The sequence below is a fragment of the Carcharhinus amblyrhynchos genome, chromosome 12, assembly GCF_965287045.1.
Source record: "Carcharhinus amblyrhynchos chromosome 12, sCarAmb.v2.hapA, whole genome shotgun sequence".
Lineage (NCBI taxonomy): Eukaryota > Metazoa > Chordata > Chondrichthyes > Carcharhiniformes > Carcharhinidae > Carcharhinus > Carcharhinus amblyrhynchos.
The window spans coordinates 73,321,122-73,344,339 of record NC_137335.1 but is presented as its reverse complement, the minus strand read 5'-3'; the positions used below and the strand labels follow the sequence as shown (position 1 = coordinate 73,344,339).

Genomic DNA, 23,218 nt, shown 5'->3' with positions numbered 1-23,218 from the left:
CCTGTTGTGCTGGGGAAGGAGGAGAGCACAATGGTTGGGGTGAGGGTACAATGTCTGGGGTTGGGGGGGGGGAGGGGGGCGCACAGTGCACTGGGAGATCAGGGCACATATACAATAGCACCCTCTTGTGGTGTGCATCCATTTTCCTGGCATGAATAGACTTCATCCACTCCCCCTACTGGCAAGAATCTCACTTTGCCTCTTTCTTTTCCTAAGTGCCATAAGATAGCATCTGGGATCGCTGCCAAAAAAGAGTTGTAATTCTCTCTCGTTTTCATATTCATTCGGTACTTAGAATTTTTTTGGTAAGATTGCACCCCCCCCATATAATGGTTCATATTCATTGCTGTGCATTTGGAGTCATGTCCAGGACAGACCAGCTAAGGACGGAAGAATTCCTACTCTAAAGGACAATAGTGTACCGGATGGGTTTTTATGACAATCGACATGAGTTTCACAGTCATCATTAGACTTTTAATTCCAGGTTTTATTGGATTCAAATATTACCATCTGCCACGGTGGGATTCAAATCCAGATCCCCATAACATTACGCCTGGTCTCTGGATTACTAGTCCAGCGACAATACCAGTGCTCTTCGTTTCAGAAGATATAAAAATGTTTTCACATGTTCCAAATCTACAGGGGTGACACTGACATGAGCTAAGACACAGGGTTTTGGCAGCAATAAAATAACAAACTGACGTGACCAACACCAGACCTTATGGCAAATGTAAACAGGTGGACAAGAGCTGCGGAGGGTTTTGCATGCAATGTTGCCTTACCTCTGAAAAAGATCCAACCAATGCTGTGGGTAAAATATCCTGTGGCTCTATCTGAACAGGAGGGCCTGTCCAATTACTCTGCACAAACAGCTGCAAGCTGGCGACACCCAGCAAAAACACCACCAGTTGCCTGCAACAAAAGTAATAAAAGTGGTTTATCAGGCTAATTGCCGGGATGGCGGGAATGAGGAGAGTTTGACTAGGTTTGATTCCAGGGATGGCAGGACTGAGAAGAGATTAACTAGGTTAGGATTGTTTTCGCTGGAGCTCAGATGAATGAGAGGGGATCTCAAAATTCTAACAGAACTAGACAGGTGGATGCAGGGAGGATGTTCCCAATGGTGGGTGTGTCCAGAAACAGGAGTCACAGTTTGAGGATATGAGGTAGACCATTTAGAACGGAGGTGAAGAGATATTTCTTCACACAAAGGGTGGTGAGTCTGTGGCATTCATTACCACAGGAAGTAGTTGATGCCAAAACACTGAATGTATTCAAGAGGCAGCTAGATATAGCACTTGGAGCTAATGGGATCAAAGATTATGGGAGAAAGCAGGATTAGGCTATTGAGTTGAACAATAAGCCATGATTGTGATGAATGGTGGTGCAGGGTCGAAGTGCCAAATGGTCTCCTCCTGCTCCTATCTTTTATGTTTCTATGACTCAGACGGTGGCGTCCAACTCTGGGATCTTTTCTTGTCCAGATTCCTGAGCGTTCAAAATTTTTACTCTCAAAAAGAGAGACACTTTCCTTCTTTTTCCAAACTCGGTAAAAAAAATTAAGAAACCGTTCGCAATGAGTTTTACCACTGCATTCAAACCAGTCCCGGCTCAGACGCAGCAAAGCCAAAGGCAGGGCTTGAATTTCCCAGCCATCCCATTGATTGTGACAGGTTTTATTTGTGTGCTTTTTGATCCACTAGAAGCTGGGCTGAGACATCCCAAACCCACTCCATCTTTACAGCTGGCAGGAGAGAAAAAGGGTGGTCACACTCCCTTATCTGAACAAGCTTTGAAACCAATGTCCCAAAGTTGGAGTGATGATGTGTAACTCGCTGTGCTGCCGGTAGGTTATTTATCTTTATCATATAGCTTTTTTTATTCGTTCGTGGGACGTGGGCATCGCTGCTGGCCAGCATTTATTGACCATCCCTTGTTGTCCTTGGAGGTCAGTTGAGCGTCAATCACATTACTGTGTATCTGGAATCACATGTAGGTCAGATTCCCTTCCCTAAAGGACATCAGTGAACCAGATGGGTTTTTCCAACGATCAATAAGATGAAGGAGAGACGTCTTCAGGAATTCCACAATTTTGAAGTCCAAAGAAAAAATGACTTTGAGTCTTATTTTTAAGATAATTTTAAGCACAGAAGCAGGCCATTTATGTCCAACAGGTCCATGTCAATGTTTATGCTCTCTCATGGTCATCAATAGATTCTTAATTCAAGAGTTCTATTGAATTCAAATTCCACCATCTGCCGTGGTGAGTTTCGAACCCGGGTCCCCAGAACATTAGCTGAGTTTCTGGATTAAAAGACTAGCGATGATACCGCTAGGCCATCACTTCCCCAATCACGTCTGGCAATGTTAAACGTAGCCAGGATAAAGAGGCTGTTCTCTGAAGCGGCACAGTGGTTAGCACTGCCGCCTAAACAGCACAAGGGACTCAAGTTCAATTCTGACCTTGGGTATCCGTCTGTGCGGAGTTTGCATTTTCTCCCTGTGACTGCGTGGATTTCCTCTGGGTACTCCAGTTTCCTCCCAGGTTAGGTCGATTGGCCATGCTGAACTGCCCCTTAGATGGGTCGGCTAGGAGAACTGGTGGGACAAGTATGTGGAGTTGCAGGGATAGGGCCTGGGTGGGATGCTCTTTCGAAGAGTCTGTCCAGACTCAATGGGCCAAATGGCCTCCTTCTGCATTGTAGGGATTCTATGATCAAGGTGGGAATGACTCACTTTTTCTTTGGACTTCAAAACTGTAGGATTCCTGAGGGTGTCTTGCCTTCATCTTATAAACTTGAGTTGCATTCACCTAAACCTCTTGATTAATGTTGCCCCCACTCCGGCTCCTGTCGCACAAGATGGGGAGCCAACAACAAGGATCTCAGCACTTCACCTGAGCTAATCAATGAAAAGATAATACCTTCCAATTATTGACCATGGTTTTGCCATCATATCGAGAGAATGGCATTCTTCAATATAATGTCAGAAATGATGGTACCTTAGAAAGTCACAGTGAGGGGAGGGGAAGTACTTGCAGGGCTGTATGGAAGAGGAATGAGGTGAAACTAATTGAAATGTTCCATCAAAGGGGCAGGCACAATGGGCCAAATGGCCTCCTTCAGTTCTGTGTCATTCTATCTCATTTAACTGCTCTTGGGAAATCAAGATGCAAAGAGTTGAAAATGTAATGTTAACAAATGTGACGTTAATGCAATGTTAACAAATGCAAACTTGCCTTTCTGCTTGATCTTCTGGTGGACAGTCGAGGTACGCCAAGATCTTATTTTCCAAATATTGGTCAACAACCTCCCCGCCAGGGATTTGAGCAGAGAAAATCTCCCAAATCCTCGGGTTCAACAGAAGATTTTTGAAGTTCCCCTCCAACAGCAGCTGCAGCAAGAAGTTGCTTTCTGCACCAGAAACAACACAGTCTGTTACTAGTGAAGGGCAAGGAAGTGCAAACCATTCAAAAGCATGCAGGCTGACATCTGCAGTAACCATGACATTCAACAATCACTGATCCAGCACTGCTGTACAGGATGGGGAAAGCAAACTGTTTGTGACCTTTATTATCCATCATGACACAGCTTTAACACACTGGCAGATAAACGCTGCATTTGCAGATCAATACCCATAAATGTGCAAGATTTTATTTAACTATACTATAGCGATTCTATGTATTCTACGACCGGAACCTTAACTGATTCAGCACTCTGGCACGAGAGCAGTAGTGGCCTGGGTAGTCTGTGATAAGTGACTCTGTGATAAGTAGCAAAATGGTAAAGTGGCTCTGACTCCAAAAAGCCACTTTACCATTTTGCTACAATCTTGGTTGGGACCAGTAACCTTTTTTATTTAAAAAAAAAGGAGAAATCTAAAATCCCAGTTATTTACTAAAAGAATGAAGCTGCCAGATTCTACAGTTTAAAACAAAAATATACATACTTTTTAAACTGTACAAGAGTTAAGCGAACATTAAATACTATCTCGGATAACCACCTATAATCTAAAATCCTGAACAAACAGAAGTTAAACATGAATTAACAGGCAATTATGATAAATTATACATTAAATGACACATACAACTAAGACAGATATTACAAATTGGTACGACAGTGCACTAGTGCATATGTCATCAATCTCACACTCTCTTCCTCACAAAGCATCTCAGCTTCTCCTTCACCAGATGTAGCCTGATCCTCAGCTGACAGCAGTGCAGAACCAACCTGAGGTTCCATGGATGCTGTCTTCACCAAAAGTGGCACAATTCTGCTTATCACAAAGACAAAGGCAAAATATTGCTGATGCTGGAATCTGAAATAAAAACAGAAAATGCTGGAAAATCTCAGCAAGCCTGACAATGTCTGTGGAGAGAGCAGTGAGCCAACATTTTGAGTCAGTCCAAAGATGTGCGGGTTAGGTTGACTGGCCATGCTAAAATTGCCCCTTTGTGCCCTGGGACACGTAGGTTAGAGGGATTAGTGGGTGAAGTATCTGGCGGTGGGGCCTGGGTGGGATTGTATGATTAGTGCAGACTTGATGGGCCAAAGGGCCTCTTTCTGTACTGTGGGGATTCTATGATTCTATAATCACCCAGACTCGAAACATTGGCTCTATTCTCTCTCCACAGGTGTTGTCAGACCTGCTGAGTTTTTCCAGCATTTTCTGTTTTTGGTTCTGCAGATCACAGTCTGGATGGGGTAGAATAGGTCCACCACTTTCACCTTCAAGTAGCCTCCAGCTTACGTCCTCTTCAGTCTGCCTGTACTGCAGCACTGGAATTATCATCTAAGCTGTGATGGCTCTGTGTCCTTCTGGTTTCAACTGAATTTCAGTCTCCCCAGAATTCCCCAAGTTTACCAATTTCTCAGTTTCAGTCTCAACTGGAAGCCTGAGCAACTGGAAGGTTCAGTTTCCTTTAATAGTTTCCCTTTTCCATTAGTTTCTCTCAAAAAACATGACTCAGCTGTGACACCTAAAGTAAAGGAGAGGGTACAGGTATGGGAAGAGGCCAAGGATGTCCCAATAATAAAAGGAGTAGGGGGCGTGAGTATGGTTGGTGGCGTTCTGGCAAATAGGGTACAGGTGAAGGCTGGGATGAAGGCACTTTATCTGAATGCACGAAGCATTCAGAATAAAGTGAATGAGCTGGTGGCGCAGATCAGCACAAATGGATATGATCTGGTGGCCATTACAGAGACGTGGCTGCAAGGTGACAGGGACTGGGAGCTGAATGTCCAGGGGTATCAAGTGTTTAGGAAGGATAGGCAGGAGGGAAGGGGGGGGGGGGGGGGGAGGGGAGCGTAGCTCTGCTGATTAAGGATAGCATCGGGGTGGTAGTAAGGGATGATGTAGGAACCAAAGAGCAGAACGTGGAATCGTTGTGGGTGGAGATTAGGAACAGCAAAGGGAGGAAGACGCTGGTGGGTGTCGTTTATAGGCCCCCAAATAATGAACTGGAGGTGGGGCGGGCTGTTAACACGCAAATAAATGCGGCGTGCAGGAATGGGACGGCGATAATTATGGGGGATTTCAATCTACATATTGATTGGTCGACCCATGTTGGACGCGGTGGGCTGGAGGAAGAGTTCTTGGAATGCTGCCGGGATAGTTTCCTTGAACAGTGTGTGTTGGAGCCGACGAGGGAGTGAGCTATCTTGGATCTGGTGTTATGTAATGAGGCGGGTAGAATTAGGGACCTTGTGGTGAAGGATCCTATTGGGAACAGTGATCATTGTATGGTGGAGTTTCTGATGCAGATGGAGGAGGAGAAAGTGGGTTCCCGGACATGTGTCCTTTGTTTGAACAGAGGGGAGTACGATGGGATGAGAAAGGAATTGGCGAATGTTGATTGGGGGAGTGTGTTGGAAGGTAGGTCTGCTGAGGAGCAGTGGAGGATCTTTAAGGAGATCTTTCTTGGTGCTCAGCAGAAATTTATTCCGATGGTTAAAAAGGATCGTAGGAGGAGAGATAATCAGCCGTGGATAACGAAGGAGGTGAAGGAAAGTGTTAAATTAAAAGCGGATGCGTTTAGAGTAGCTAAGAGTAGTGGGCGAGAAGAGGATTGGGAGAGGTTTAAATGTCAACAAAGAATGACAAAGAAGTTGATAAAGAAGGGTAGGATAAACTATGAAGCTGGGCTAGCGCTTAATATAAAAAAGGATAGCAAGAGTTTTTATAAATATATAAAAAGGAAGAGGCTGGCTAGGGTGAACGTTGGACCCTTAGAGGATGAGAAGGGGGACTTAGTGGTAGGGGATGGGGAAATGGCGGAGGCCTTGAATAACTTTTTTGTTTCGGTCTTCACGAAGGAGGACGTGAATAATTTGCCGGGTGTTAGCGATGGAAAGATGGTGGGAGTGGAGGGCCTGAATGATATTATTGTTACTAGAGAGGCGGTGCTCGACAGACTGGAGGGACTGATTGTGGACAAGTTCCCAGGACCAGATGGAATGCATCCAAGGGTTCTGAAAGAAATGGTGGAGGTGATAGTGGATGCCTTGGTGATTATTTTCCAAACGTTGCTGGATTCCGGGGAAGTGCCAGAAGATTGGAAAACGGCTAATGTTACGCCGTTGTTTAAGAAGGGTGGCAGGCAAAAGGCAGGGAATTATAGGCCGGTTAGTTTAACGTCTGTTGTAGGTAAAATGTTAGAATCCGTGATCAAGGAGAAAATAGCAAGGCATCTTGAGGAGAATTGTTTGATAGAGCAGACGCAGCACGGTTTCGTTAAGGGGAAGTCGTGTCTGACAAATTTACTGGAGTTCTATGAGGATGTGTCTAGGGCGGTGGATAGAGGAGAGCTGGTGGATATGGTGTTTCTTGATTTTCAGAAGGCGTTTGATAAGGTGCCTCACAAGAAGTTATTACAGAAAGTCAGGGGGCATGGAGTTGGGGGTAGGGTGTTAGCGTGGATAGAGGATTGGCTGTCAAATAGGAGGCAGAGAGTGGGGGTCAATGGGTGCTATTCGGATTGGCGGTTGGTGACTAGTGGAGTGCCCCAGGGGTCGGTGCTGGGGCCTCAGCTATTTACCATTTATATAGATGATCTGGAGGAGGGAACCGAGTGTAGGGTGTCGAAATTTGCTGATGACACCAAGATTGGTGGAACGGCAAATTGTGCGGAGGGTGTGGAGAGTCTGCAGAAGGATCTAGATAGGCTGGGCGAATGAGCCAGGAACTGGCAAATGGAATTTAATGTTGGCAAATGTGAGGTTGTTCACTTTGGTAGGAATAATGGTAGGAAGGACTATTACTTACATGGCGAAAAACTGCAGCATGCGACGGTGCAGAGGGACCTCGGGGTCCTTGCGCATGAGTCGCAAAAACGCAGCCTACTGGTGCAGCAGGTGGTCAGGAAGGCGAATGGGATGCTGGCCTTCATAGTGAGGGGGATTGAATATAAAAGTAGGTAGGTCTTGCTGCAGCTGGAGTACTGTGTGCAGTTTTGGTCACCGCACTTACATAAGGATATTTTGGCCTTGGAGGGAGTGCAGAGGAGGTTTACTAGGCTGATACCAGAGTTGAGGGAGTTGAACTATGAGGAGAGGCTGAATAAACTAGGCTTGTACTCGTTAGAGTTTAGAAGAATGAGGGGAGATCTCATTGAGACATATAAAATGATGAAGGGGATGGATAGGATAGAGGTGGAGAGGCTCTTCCCGCTCAGAAAGGACAGTAGGACTAGAGGGCACAGCCTCAAGATAAAGGGGGGCAGTTTAGAACGGAGTCGAGGAGGAACTTCTTCACTCAAAGGGTGGTGAATCTCTGGAATTCTCTGCCCGTTGAAGTGGTGGAGGCTGCCTCGCTCAATATTTTTAAGACGCGGGTTGATAGGTTTTTGATAGGCAAGGGGATTAAGGGTTATGGGGAGAGGGCGGGGATGTGGAACTGAGACACGACAGATCAGCCATGATCTTACTGAATGGCGGGGCAGGCTCAAAGGGCTAGATGGCCTACTCCTGCTACTATTTCTTATGTTCTTATGTACCACAGATTCCACCACAACGCCACTCCGTGCTGCAGGCTGTTAGGGCAGAAGTACCACTTTGAAGCAGTGGTGTTCTGCATGACCCAGCCCAAGATCTCAAATTGTGCTTGCAAGATAACATTCAAGTGTACTTGGACATCCAGAAGAAGGGAACATTGGGATGCAAGATTGAAACCCAGTGAGGTGGGCCACTCTGAAGCCGTCAGGCAGCAGCATTTGGACAGAATTCCAAGGAGAGGTCTTCAAATATGAAGATTGGAAACCCTCCTGAGAAAGACAAAGTTTTGGTGAGATTAGTTGGCTCACAATGGGCGATATGGTGGCACAGTGGTTTGCACTGCTGCCTCACAGTGCCAGGGACCCGGGTTCAGTTCCAGCCTCGGGTTACCCTCTGTATAGAGTTTGCATGTTCTCTCCGGTTTCCTCCCATTGTCGAAAGATGTATGTGGTAGGTTCATTGACCATGCAAAATTGCCCCTTGGTGTCAGGGAGATTAGCAAGGCAAATACATGGGATTCGCGGATTAGGACCTTGGTGGGATTATTGTCGATACAGGCTTGATAGGCAGAATGGCCTCCTTCAACACTGCGGCGATTCTATGATTCTATGTGACAAACATCTGATGGGTTGTTGAGGAATCCATGAATTGGGTTTAGCCACATCTATCCTTTATTGGGTAGTATGGTGTCAAACCACAGTTCACCTATTCATTTACATGCACATCACCCGCACATACACCCTACTGCCTACCTGATGACCCCCAGCAACCCAGAGTGTGCACAGTGCCTGATCTGCCCTCAAGGTCTCTATTGTCAGCACTTACAAAGAGATGCTTGGTCATTCCACCAGGAAACACCAAGACTGGTTTGATGAGAAAAACCAGGAGATCCAGGAATTGGTAAACCGCAAACGTAAGACTTTTCTGAAGTTGAACTAGCAACCCAACTCCACAGCAAAAAAGCAAGACAAGCTAAGGCTGAGGTCAAGCAAAAAACTCTCAACCTAAAGAACAGATAGTGGGTGGAGGAAGTGCATTAGATCCAGTAGTTAGCCAATAACCATGACACACAAGGTTTCTTTAGTGCAGTCAAGACCACCCATGGCCCAAGCACCCAACCACTGTGGGTTCCACCTCACTGCTAGCCAAAAACAGAGAAGTGTTTACCAAGAACAGAGAGGCAGTCAGCAGCAAGGGGCTCTCTGAAGACTTCCTGAACAGAGATCCTGTCGTCAATGTGAGAGTCCTCCACTCCATCCCACTGCATGCTACCCATCACTGTTTCAACATGGCAGGAGGTAGAAAAGGCCATCCAAAGCTAAAGAACAACAAGGCATCAGAAACAGATGGAGTCCTCACCCAAGCATTAAAACATGGCAGAGAAGCACTATTGGTGTGAATACATTACTTCTTTCTCCTTACCTGGAAGGAGCAGAACATGTCAGGAAATCTCAGAGATGCAGTAATCAAAAACGGTGACACGTCTAACTGCAGCAAGCACAGGAATTTCCCTGCTGTGGGCCACGGGAAAGGTCATCGCAAGAATCCTCCTTAATCACCTTCTCGTGTGGCTGAAGAGTTCCTCCCAGAGTCAACAGCAAAAGGAACGCATGGCAACACAGGCAGTCCACCCACCCACTCCTCCATCCACCCCCTGCCCCAGTTGTGACAAAGACTGTAGGTCATATATCAGGACCCTCAGTCAGCTGAGCACTCATTTTTAGTATAGAAGTAAGTCAATCTCAACTCCAAGGGTTTGCTCAAGAAGAAGACATCATACCTGGCTATTAGAGTATAAGATAAATATTATAAATTGTTTTATCTTCCTGAGCTTGTACAGTAAAGTTTACTTTTGTTTGTTCAAAACACTAGGAACTTCGTGGCTTCATTCATTTAATAAATGCCCTAATCTCAAACTTGTGTCCACTTTAAAAAAAAGTTATTGGTCCCGAACTGGATCTCCCCCTACAACCTGAGGCCTGGCCAAAGATCACACCAGCAATACAGAATCCCTGCAGTGCAGAAGGCCATTTGGCCCACTGAGCATACACTGACAACAATCCCACCCAGACCCCATCCCCGTAACCTCATGTATTTACCCTCCTTGTCCTCGGGATACTAACTGGCAATATAGTATGGCCAATCAATCTAACCTGCACATCTTTGGATTGTGGAAGGAAACCGGAGCACCTGGAGGAATCCCACACAGATATGGGGGAATGTGCAAACTCCACACAGATAGTCACCCCAAGACTGGAATTGAACCCAGGTCCCTGGCGCTGCGAGGCAGCAGCGCTAATGCTGTGCCACAACAATAACTGACTGTGTCAGCATTGCCACAACCTAAAAACATTTTATAAAATGACACTTCTGCTCCCACCACAATTGAAATCAGCTAATTCAGTCCAGAGTGAAAGTCAATCTGAGCTCCTTCAGTTTTATATAACTAACTGAGGCCCTGACAGGAACCCTTGTTTTTTTTTAAACAAATGAAATTTTAGTTTTCTATTGAGCCACAAGCTACAATGAGAAACACTGAAGAATGTTAACAAAACCAGACATCCAGCCCCAGATGTAAAACATCAACATCATATAAAGTGCTCTAGTTTACCCCAGTAAATGGTGCCTCAACCTGTTCCCAACAAATTACACCTGAAGGCAAACATAGCAGCCAATTTACGCATAGCAAAGTCTCACAAACAGCAAATGAGGGACTAAGCAGATAATCCCCATGTGTTGGTAATGATTGCAATATAGCACTCTGAGTCACACTATTACAACCATGCAACCCACCTTCTCCCCCTACCCAAAACAAAAATAAGAGACGTAGATTGATTGGTGCTGCCCTCCAGCCCAGGCGGGGCAACAAGCAGATAAAGCAACTTCAAAGAAGAAACAGTTCTTATTGCAGCTAATTCTTATTTGCACCTGAAAATGAAACACCATGCTGGCTTAAAATACATAACAGAAAAACTCTATACCATAGAATGTGCTTAGTCTACCTTAAACCAACAATCACTGGCAAATAGTTATTTAAACCTTCAGCATGTCATTTTCATTTGGAGACTGTAAAAATTTTTTACTCATACAAATATATTCCACCGCAGCGTGCAGTGACTGCGCCTCAGAGTTCGTGATTAATCGAGAGTCTAATGGGACAAACAGCAACATTGACTCCCTCAGTGGATGAAGTCAAAGATTCTATTTTTAATAAAGCATATGTTGCTTTTAAGAAATCAAATGGTATTAATCAGGTTTTTTTTTAAACATGCGATCACTGTGGGCTACTATCAACCAGAAGCTGAACTGGACCAGCCATATAAACACTGTGGTTAGAACAGTAAGTCTGAGGCTGGAAATTCTGGGGCAAATAACTCACTTCCTGACTCCCCAAAGCCTGCCCACCATCTACAAGGCACAAGTCAGGAATGTGATGGAACACTCTCCACTTTTTTTTAACTTTATTCCAATCCAATCAAGTGAAATTAAAGCCAATTCAGAGTCCCAACAAGTTGAGACATTCCCAATCCAAGCTGACGAAACAGGGCTCTCACCTCCTGTCTTGGGCTTGACCTACATGATCCAAGCTGATTGGAGTAGGTGTAGCTCCTCCTCCAAGGCTTGATCTCATTTGCATCTTAGCCAAAAGGCCGAGACGCCACTTTAAAAAACTGCTTCAAATGAAGCTGAAATGTAACCTAATGACTTCAACCAAGCGCAGCACGTCAACATCACACCTGATCCTAGCCAAAAAGCCGAGAAGTGATGGAACACTCTCCACTTGCCTGGATGGGTGCAGCTCCAACAACATTCAAATTCAACACCATTCAAGACAAAGCTACCCCCTTGATTGGCACACCATCTACCACCTTAAACATTTTCTCCCTTCACCACAGGCGCACTGTGTGTACCATCTACAAGATGCACATCAGCAACTCACCAAGGTTCCTTCGACAGCATCTTCTAAACCCGTGACCTCTACTGCCTAGGATAAGGGCAGCAAGGGAACACCATTACCTTGCAAGATTGCCTCCAAGTCACACCACACCTGACATGGAAATATATATCGCTGTTGCTGCATTGTCGCTGGGTCCAAATTCTGGAACACTCTTCCTAATACTGAGGGGTCTACCTCCATTACATGGACTCAGTAAAGTTGAACTTTGCTTCAACAAAGCAAAGTGGTTCAACAAAGTAGCTCACTGTCACCTTCTCTAGGGCAATAAAGGGATAAGTAACAAATGTGTCAGCCTAGCCAGAGATGCTCAGTTTCCATGAACAAATATTAAAATGAAAGTCTTACCTAGACACCAAATGAATGATTCATATTTTACACACACAAACACTACTGTTATAAATAATACTTTCTTTTTTAATTTATCTCTTTCTAACATTGCCATGATCTCCACTTCCGAAGTGGAAGACCAAAGTCATGACGTGAATTGTCAGCACCAAGAATGTAAAGTTAAATCCTTTATCAGTATTTTATTTAAACCACCTCTCCTGCTCCCACTTATGTGCTCTCACAATAGTGGGCAAATGAACTTCACAAAATCTTTTATATGAACCACAAAACATAAGTATGCAGATAAAGCAAATGATTATGAAGGCAAATGGAATGCTAAGTTAAAGTTTATTTATTAGTCACAAGTAGGCTTACATTTACACTGTAATGAAGTTACTGTGAAAAATCCTAGTCGCCTGTTTGGGTACATTGAGGGAGAATTTAGCATGGTCAATGCACCTAATCAGCACATCTTTCATACTGTGGAAGGAAACCGGAGCACCCGAAGGAAACGCACTCAGACACGGGCAGAATATGCAAACTCCACACAGACAGTGACCAAACCAGGGTGTTAGTGTGGATAGAGGATTGGTTGTCAAATAGGAGGCAGAGAGTGGGGGTCAACGGGTGCTATTCGGACTGGCGGATGGTGACTAGTGGAGTGCCCCAGGGGTCAGTGCTGGGGCCTCAGCTTTTTACCATTTATATAGATGATCTGGAGGAGGGAACCGAGTGTAGGGTGTCGAAATTTGCTGATGACACCAAGATTGGGGGAACGGCAAATTGTGCGGAGGGTGTGGAGAGTCTGCAGAAGGATCTAGATAGGCTGGGCAAATGGGCCAGGAAATGGCAAATGGAATTTAATGTTGGCAAGTGTGAGGTGGTCCACTTTGGTAGGAAGAATGGTAGGAAGGACTATTACTTATGGGGCGAAAAACTGCAGCAGGCGACGGTGCAGAGGGACCTCGGGGTCCTTGTGCATGAGTTGCAAAAACCCAGCTTACAGGTGCAGCAGGTGGTCAGGAAGGCGAATGGGATGCTGGCCTTCATAGCGAGGGGGATTGAATATAAAAGTAGGGAGGTCTTGCTGCAGCTGTATAGGGCATTGGTGAGGCCGCAGCTGGAGTACTGTGTGCAGTTTTGAGCGCCACACCTGCACAAAGATATTTTGGCCTTGGAGGGAGTGCAGAGGAGGTTTACTAGGCTGATACCGGAGTTGAGGGGGTTGAGCTATGAGGAGAGGCTGAATAAACTGGGCTTGTACTCGTTAGAGTTTAGAAGAATGAGGGGAGATCTCATTGAGACGTATAAGATGATGAATGGGATGGATAGGATAGAGGTGGAGAGACTCTTCCCGCTCAAAAAAGACAGTAGGACTAGGGGGCACAGCCTCAAGATAAAAGGGGGCGGTTTAGAACGGAGTTGAGGAGGAACTTCTTCACTCAAAGGGTGGTGAATCTCTGGAATTCTCTGCCCGTTGAAGTGGTGGAGGCTGCGTCACTAAATATTTTTAAGACGCGGGTTGATGGGTTTTTGATAAGAGAGGGGATTAAGGGTTATGGGGAGAGGGCGGGAAAGTGGAACTGAGCAGCGACAGATCAGCCATGATCTTACTGAATGGCGGGGCAGGCTCGAAGGGCTAGATGGCCTACTCCTGCTCCTATTTCTTATGTTCTTATGAACCCTGGTCCCTGGCACTGTGAGGCAGCAGTTGTTTGTTGCAAGGGGAATGGAATACAAAAGTAAGGGTGTTTTGCTATAGTTGTACAGGGTGTGGATAAGACCAGATCTGGAGCACAGTCTGTACAGTTTTGGTCTCCTTACTTAAGAAAGGATATAAATGAATTAGAAGCAGTTCTAGGAATGTTCACCCAATTTACTCCTGTGATGAGGGCTGGAGGGAGTGGTATTTTCATGAGGTAAGGTTGAGTTGCTCAGGCCTGTATCCGTTGGAGTTTAGAAGAATAAGAGGTGAACTTATTAAAATCCTGAGGGGAATTAACTGGGTGGATGCTGAAAGGATATTTTCCCTCGTGGGAGAGACTAAAACTCGGACATATGTTTTAAAGTTAAAGGGGTCTTCCATTTAAAACAGAGATGAGGAGAATTTTTTCTCTCTCAGACGGTCATCTGTCTTTGGAACCTTCTTCCCCCCCAAAAAAAAGCGGGGACAGGATCATTTAATATTTTAAGGCAGTGATAGAGATTCTCAGCTAACAAGGGAGTCAAAGGTTATCAGGGGGGAACAGGAATGCGGATCTGAGACCACAATCAGATCAGCCATGATCTTACTGAAGGGCGGAGCAGGATTGAGAGGCCAAATGGCTGATTCCTGCTCCTGATTCATATATTCTTATGTTGTAGGTGATAGAGGACATGGGTTAGGAAAGTGCTCTTAAAGAAACCATGGCAAGTTGTTGAAGTGCACGTTATAGGTGGTACACATTGCTGCCACTGTTCCGTGATGATGGAAGGAATGAATGCTCAAGATGGGGTGCCAGTCAAGCAGGTTGCTTTGCCTCAGATGGTATCAAGCTTCTTTGGAGCTATGCATGCCCAAACTAGGGGAGAGCCTCCTGGTGTGCACAGTAATAACATCATCCACTGGGATTTTAACTCTCAGGACTCCCAAGTGCTGAGCATATTTCATGGTGCATTAGTGAATCTTAGACCTGTCGGGTCTCCCTCGTTTTTAAAGAAGGTCACACTTTCTGATGGGAAGATTAACATTACATTTTCTGTGTTGAATAGTAAAACCATAATCTCTGCTTAATTCACTGTAAACTCAATTACAATATGTCACTTCATTCTTAAGCAAAAAAAAACACTACTTTCCACAGTTCAACCTTGGGAATTCAATAGCCTACATTACTTTTTGTTAAAAATCTGATTGATAAGGTTGCTAAAACTGAATTCTGCTAGCAGAAAAAGCAATAGGCAAGCATTTCAGGTCATCCCCCAGTTAAAATGTTAGACCTCATTTATAGCACATAGCTCCTTTACAGTTATTGATGTGACAAGTCTACATTTATGGTCTGAGAAAGAAATGCTAAAGTCTTCTTTCCTTCATTTATTACACTGTTACATGGACAGCACAACAGTGCAAGGTCACCGCTGGTGAATGAAAATAGTATTTTCATTTAAGGGCTGTGGGTGCTCCCTAATCAAACCCTGCACAGCATGAAGGACCCTCTATTTCACATCAAGAATCTCCCCTAGTCTCAACCTTACAAGAACACATTATTGCTTCAGCACAGGAGTGACTTTTGACCACTCACAGCAGGCAAACTATGGTCAAGTGAAGTTTTCCACTTTAGACTTTATCTACAAGCATTACTTAAAGACTGTCCGGAACTACTCAAACATCCTTCACAGACAATCCAGTGGAGAGAGAGAAAACGGTCATTCATTTAAATGAGGTGCGGCCCTTCATTTTAAAAAGAAAGTACATGGCGTTTAATCCTCTTCTCCACCCATCTTAACATCGGAGCATCTGACAATTCAAAGTCACTTTCCAAATTGACTAAAGTGTTAAGATAACGTATCTACATCAAAGGAGAAGCTGACATGTTAAATCCAGAATAATAAATTCTTTGCCCTTGAACAAGATTTCAGGTGAAATGGAAGCAGCGTGACATCGGTGAAGTAGACTTTCACTGGCAAAACGAAACCGACAGAATTTTGAAAAGGAAGTATCTACACATTTAAGAGGGTTTGCATCAAATGAGAACCTGCAAAACCTTTCCTAATACAGACCACCTACCCAATCACGGACTCCACCCTATTTCAAAATTGAATTGGAACCCTGTTAAGACTATGGGCAGAATTTTCTGGCCCATCGTCACCAGAAACCAGACCTTTCCATGGTCTGCACCTTGCCTGCTAGAGTTCCAGTGGTGGGCGCAATGGGAAAATTCGTCCCCAACAAGACTTTGTATGGCAGGATCAAATAGCAGAGGAATACAACTCTCTGCCGAACTCCACTAACTGTGATGAAAAATGAAATGGCTGTTCAGAGATTAATTGTCTCACTTATAACCCCACTATTAAGAACTGCAATAATGGGCCTCTGAGGGGATGTGTTTGGGATGTCACTGTAGGTATTCCATCACCAATCGCACTGAAGACAGGAAATGTATTTTACAACCTGACTGATGCATTAATCTGGCTTTTTACAATATAGTCCATGCTGCTCTAATTTAATTGCGGCTGAACACTGCATCATGACAAGATATTGCCTAATAGGGCTGGGATAAGAAAACGTAATTTTAATTTAATGTATTGTACAATTCTACGTACACTATATATCACAGTGGTCTGTTGTATCTTCTGCCGATCATCTACTGTAAATGAACAGCCAGTAGTTTTAGGCATTACCAAATGGGACGACATTTGACAATTTCAGTCTTCCAACAGACATAAGCCATTTTGGGAATCTTTGCAAGTTTCAGTGCATCTTGATGGCTACACTGGTTTACCATTTAGTTCAGTAAAGCAGTGAGGTTTCAGCATGTGAAGCACCTTAAGGAAATAACAGGCAGCACGCACAAGTAAACCTTTTAAAAATGGGGGTGGTATGGTGGCACAGGGGGCAGCACAGCAGTTAGCACTGCTGTCTGACATAACCAGGAACCCAGGTTCAATTCCAGCCTTGGGTGATTGTCTGTGTGGAGTTTTACGCTCTTCCCATGTCTGCATGGGTTTCCTCCGGGTGCTCCGATTTCCTTCCACACTCCAAAGATGTGCAAGTTAGGTGGATCGGCCATGAATAAATTGTCCCTTTGTGTCCCACTTACTTAATCTCTTGAAAGGAGATTCAGCAAAATGCCTCTTCACTTACTTTCTTCTGAAAGCTACATCTTTCCCTAAAATGATCTGGTTACGACTACATTGCAGTTTGTGAGACCTTCTTGTGTGCAAATTAGCTGCATTGTTCCATACATTACACCTTAAACAAGTACCCAATTAGCTTTGAACAGCTTTGGGCTGCCCGGAGGTTATGAAAGGTGTTACATAAATGCAAGATTCCAGTTTCTTTAACTGGCTAAGTTTATATTATTAGCAAATTCCATCTCATTTGTAAACAGCAATTAAACTGGGAGGAACTGAGCAGCTAGGTTTACATTACAAGCCTAGTTCACATCATCACTATAACAAGGCCACAGGGGCGATCTTAAGTGCCAAACAACGGTGAAAACAGGAAAGAATCACACTCATCTTATCAGTGAGAAAAAATCAAATCTTATGCCACTTTGAGAAAAAAATGAGGCAGTGTGATTCTCGTCAGTAGGGAGGGGGGTGGATGGGGTCTGTTCGCACCAGGAAGCCAGCTGATGAGTGCTAAAGGGTGCCACTGTGCATGTGCATGATCTCCCAGCGCACTGTGTAATGTGTACACAGTGATCTCACCAGTGAGAACCTCCACCAGCGAGGCCGTTAAGATAAGTGAGCTCAAATGATTACGTCCCAGGCTCACTTATAACATTTAAATCAAGATTTAAATATTTTAAATCAGCTGATGACGCCAGCAATTCAGGGCCAGTTAGATCACGAGAGGCGAGAAACCTGACACAGACCCTGCCTCTCTCACGATCTTACTGACTCTCCACGCCGATCAACCTTTGACAAAATGAAGAGCACGTTATTTACAGATTAAAACAAAAGAGACAGCAGCCCACATTTTATGAAAAATGCAAAATGTAGATAACCTGAGAAAAGGAGGGCAGAAACTGTGATAATTATAGTGCTAAAATAACAGAAAATTATTGCAAAAGCTGGAGATCTGAAATAAAAACAGGAAGTGCCGGAAAACCTCAGCAGGTCTGGCTGGAGAGAGAAAAAGTTGATGTTTCAAGTCCGATATATCCTCTTCAGTCCGATGACAAAATGCTGCCAGACCTGCTGAGGTTTCCAGCACTTGCTGTGTTTATTTCATGATAACAGTGCTGACCTGTAATCATGCTTTTCCAACTGTAATATACCCCTGTACATTTCAAGGATGTGCTGGTAAATCAACTGTGAGTGTTTATTTACAAGGTGTGTGAAGCAATGGTTGCTGACAGTCATATAGCTGGTTTCTCTCTACCCCTACACAACCAACCACCACCCCTGCCTCCTTGTATAATTTCTATTTGCAAATAATGTCCATCGGGTTCTCCAGTGGCAGTCAAAGGCATGTTTAAAACTGTTCACGCAGCCCAGCTGTCCACAGGGAAACCCAGTCCACAGTGGAACCCCAGTCAGAGCAGCAATACACAGCGACGTTCCTGCACTCTGTGATGGATGAATTTCTTCTGCACCTCAATAGACAAGATATATAAATAACCTTTACATTTATGTTACAAAGTGTGCAGTTCAGCCAAGTCACCATCTCTCCTGACTGTGCTGCTAAACGTAGGGTCTATGAGACACCGCAGCAGCTGGATATTAACACTAAACTGTGATTGCAATGAAAGAGCAAGTTTACTTTTGGATTGGCCAGCATTGACAAATGTTGGAATATTCTTCAGGAATTACTGTGCCGGTTTCACTTGGAAGTTAAATGATTTTATAGTCACTCCCTATAAGGGCTCCATCCCATTCTCCACCTCGCCATGTCTGAAAAAGGTACTTCTGACACGTCTACCTTTTTCGTTAAGTGAGGTTTACCCCCACTCTGGTTAAGGGGCACTCAACTGGGTTCAACCCATTTCCCACACCTCTGCCCTCACCCCTTCCCTTCCCTCCCAGAATCATAACAGGATCCCCCTTGTCCTCACTTTCCACCCCACCAGCCTCTGCATTAAAAGGTTCATTGACCATCATTTCTGTCAACTCCAGCATGATGCCGCCACGACATGCATCTTCCCCTCACCCCCCTCCCGTCAGCATTCTGTAGGGACCGCTCGCTCTGTAACACCCTAGTCCACTCCTCCATCAGCCCCAACTCTCCATCCCGTTCTCACAGCACCTTCCCTTGTAATTGCAGAAGATGTAACGCCTGCCTCTTTACCTCCTCCCTCCTCACCACTCAAGGCCCCAAACACTCCTTTCAGGCTAAGCAGCATTTCACTCGTATTTCCTTCAATTTAGTCTTGTATACACTGCTCCCAGTGTGGTCTCCTCTACATTGGGGAGACTAAGCACAGGCTGGGTGACCACTTTGTGGAGCACCTTCACTCACTTTGCAAGCATTACCCTAACCTTCCTGTTGCATGCCATTTTAATTCAGTACCTTGCTCTCATGTCTGCCCCTGGCCTGCTGCAGCACTCCAAAAGCTAGTGGCTTGTGCTACCAAATAAACCTGTTGGACTTTAAAGTGGTGTTGCAAGACTTCTTACTGTGCTGCAATGCTCCAGTGAAGCCCGATGCAGGCTGGAGGAGCAGCAGCTCATCTTCTAATCGAGTCCAGAGGGCTGCAACATACTCAATGTTAAGTTCAATAACTTTAGATTGTGATCTTTCTCCTCCATCTTAACCCCCTTTCTTTTATAAAATATCCCGTAAATGTTTTACCTCAGTGCGTAACAGGGTTTGAGTTATAAGGAAAGGTTGGATAGACTGGGAGTTTTTTTTCCCTGGAGCGTAGGAGGCTTAGGGGTGATCTTATAGAGGTCTATAAAATAATGAGGGGCATAGATCAGCTAGATAGTCAACATCTTTTCTCAAAGGTGGGGGAGTCGAAAACTAGAGGGCATAGGTTTAAGGTGACAGGGGAGAGATACAAAAGGGTCTAGGGGGCAGTTTTTTCATACAGAGTTTGGTGAGTGTCTGGAACAAGCTGCCAGAGATAGCAGTAGAGGTGGGTACAATTTTGTCTTTTAAAAAGCATTTAGACAATTACATGGGTGAGATGGGTATAGGAGGATAGGGGCCAAATGTGGGCAATTGGGACTAGCTTAGTGGTTAAAAAAAAGGGCGGCATGGACAAGTTGGGCCAAAGGGCCTGTTTCCATGCTGTAAACCTCTATGACCAAGCCATCTGGCTTTTGTTCTTAAAGTTGCTACATTTTTGTTGAAATCTCTCACAGCTACACTTTAAAATCTAGCATATTCTTCCTTTCTTTAGTTCTGACAGAGACAAAAGGACTCGATATGTTAATTCTGCTTTCTCTTCTTACAGACGCTGTCAGATCCACTAAGTTTTTCCAGCATCCTCTCGTTCTTTGCAAGAGCCGGTCCCACTCCCTGTCCTATCCCCATAACCCTGGAAATTTTCCCTCAATTCCAGATATGAACAAAATAAAATGTTTTCTCATGGTTTTTCTGTCAATTACCTTTAAACCTAAGACCTTTGGTCTCTACCCACTCTGTCTGGGTCCCCACTGAGTTTAAATTTAAAATCTTCTCTGAATCTTGTCTTCTCCAAGAACAATCCCAGCTTCTCCAGTCCATCCAAGTGCTCGACCCTGAGACCCTTCTCGCAAATTTTTACAGCACGTCCTCCAATATCTTCACTTGCTTTACAAAGGGCAGAGTCCAGAACCGAAACCCCACACTACAGCTGAGGCTGAACCACAGTTTTATAAAGGTTCACTAGAATGTCTTTGCTTTTGTACTCTACACCTCAACTGATAAACCCCAGAGTCTTCATGCCTTATTAACTACCTTCGCAGCCTAACCTGCCACCTTTAATCATTTTCACACAGATGTTCCCAGGTTTTTCTGTTCCAACAACTCTTTTAAAACTGCGTCCTTGATTTTTATATTACCTCTCCTGCCAAACTGTATCACTTCATATCCGCTGTGTAAAACTTCATCAACCACATGACTGCCAATTTCACCAGCATGTTTATGACCTCTTGAAATCTATACCGTCCTCCTCACAGTTCACAAATCACACCCTGGACACTCCAGTTTAGGCCGTTCATAGGTTTAGTGCGACATGGTGGCAAAGTGGTTAGCACTGCTGCCTTACAGCGCCAGGGATCTGGATTCGGTTCTCAGCCTGGGTCACTGAGCGGAGTTTGCACATTCTCCCCGTGACTGCGTGGGTTTCCTCCGGTTTCCTCCCACAGTCCAAATGACGTGCTGGTGAGGTGCATTGGCCATGCTAAATTCTCCCTCCGTGCAGGTGCCAGAGTGTCATAGTAACCTCATTGCAGTGTTAACATAAGCCTACTTGTGACTAATAAATAAACAAAACTAAACTTTAGTATGTTAACAAAAGCACTGCTGGAAGATGGCAGAAAGGATCTGATATCAGATACAAAGAGTAGGAAAGGGAGGGGTGGCTGGTGTTAGGAGTAAGGTTGAGGGGGTAAAGCTTGGAAGGGCAGATCAAGGGGAGAGGTCGAGGTTGAAGAGGAGGGTATCAAGGTCAGCGGAAGAGCGTGGAGGTTGAGGAAGAGGGTCAAGATCAGGAGAAGGGGGTTGAAGTCAGGGGAAGTGGTTTGAGGTCAGGGAGGGCCTTGAGGTGGGGGCAGGATCAAGATCGGGGGAATGGGTTGAAGGTCAGGGAGAGCGGGGTCAAGGTCAGGTGAAGGGGATCAAGGTTGGGAGAGAGGTCAATGGTGGCGGTCAAGGTCAGGGAAGGGGTCAAGTTTGGGAGAAGGGAGTCAAGGTCAGGATGTTGAGGGAAAGGGTCTAGGTTCAGGTCGGGGTCTAGGTTGGGGGGAGGTTTCGGGGCCAAGGGAGGGGATTGGGTTCAGGAGGAGATCAGGGTCGGGGGAAGGAGGTAGTCGGGGAAAGTAGTTGAGGTCGGGGGAGGCATTCCAGGAGAGAGGATGGGGTTGAGTCCGGGGGCAAACTAAGGTCAGTGTGTGGGTCAAGGTCGGTGACTGGGGCCGGGGTTTGGGTCAAGGTCTGGGGTGTGGATCGAGGTCGGGAAATGCGGCCGATTCTGGTGGGTTGAGGCCATCGAGGGGGTTGAAGTTGGGCAGAGGGAGTCGAGGGGAGGGTATCAGGGTTGAAGGAGGGGGTTGAGGATGGTGTTGGGGAGGAGGAAGAGGTCAGGGGACGAGGAGGAAGAGGTCGGGGGACGAGATTGGGGCTGGGATTGAGGTCAATAATGGGGTTTAAGGTCAGGGACAATTCAGGGTTGGGGGTCAGGGGACATGGTCGAGATCAGGACTTGAGGCTGATCGGGAATGGGAGGATGGGGTTAGGAATCAGAACCACGGATTAGGATTAGGGATGGGGATGGAGCAGAGATTTGGATCTGGGATGTGGGGGAATCAGGGTTAGGGATTGGGATAGGCTGACCAGAGAAGGGAGGGGTGATGGAGGAATTGGGATTGTGGATATGGAGGTTTCAGAAATGAGGATTAGGGATCAGGGATGGTGGATATGGGGGTTTGAAGAGGGTTTGGAACTCGGACTCGGGATTTGGGATTGGGATTGGGGTGGGATTGGGATTGGGGTGGGGAGCAGGGATATGGGGGTTTCAGGGGGAATTTGGGGTCAAGGTTGGGGGTCAGGGGACATAGTTGAGGTCAGGATAGGCTGATTGGGGATGAGAGGATGGGGTTAGAGATCAGGATCAGGGATGGGGGGGTGGAAATCAGGGATTGGGACTGGCAGATCAGAGAAGGGAGGGATCAGTGATGGGGGAGGGGGCGGGGATTGGGATTGTGGAGGTGGGGGCTCCAGGGATGAGGATTAGGGATCAGGTGGATATGAGAGTTTGAGGAAGATACGGGATTGGGATTCGGGATTCGGGATTGGGGATTGGGGATTGGGGATTGGGGGGGGGAGCAGGGATATGGCTCCGGGGGCTCGGGCCCGGCCTCCTCCTCCTCCTCCTCCTCCTCGGGTTTTACCTCCTTCTCCGGCCGCCTCCTGCTCCCGGACCGCGGCTCCGGCTCCGCTCCCGAATCCCCGCAGTAGCGACAGCTCCAGCGCCGCCGCCATGCTGTCCCGGTGCCGGTGCGAGAGGCTGTCAGGCCTGGAGTCCATGTGCCGCCGCCGCCGCTTCCTCCACCGCCAGAGCCGCCATGACACAGAGAGAGAGAGAGAGAGAGC

General features: G+C 45.8%; 1 protein-coding gene across 1 annotated transcript in view; it reads right to left on the bottom strand.

Moving 5' to 3' along the window:
• The window catches only part of ttc27 (tetratricopeptide repeat domain 27), a 200,682-nt gene extending 177,476 nt beyond the window's left edge, over positions 1 to 23,206 (bottom strand). Inside the window, exons 1-3 of the mRNA XM_080200718.1 lie at positions 23,017 to 23,206; positions 3,239 to 3,413; positions 783 to 912 (exon numbers count right to left, since the gene is read on the bottom strand). Coding sequence (XP_080056844.1) covers positions 783 to 912; positions 3,239 to 3,413; positions 23,017 to 23,152 — 441 coding nt within the window. The 5' untranslated portion in view covers positions 23,153 to 23,206. The remainder of the gene's footprint in view (positions 1 to 782; positions 913 to 3,238; positions 3,414 to 23,016) is intronic.
• Between the last annotated feature and the right edge of the window lie 12 nt (positions 23,207 to 23,218).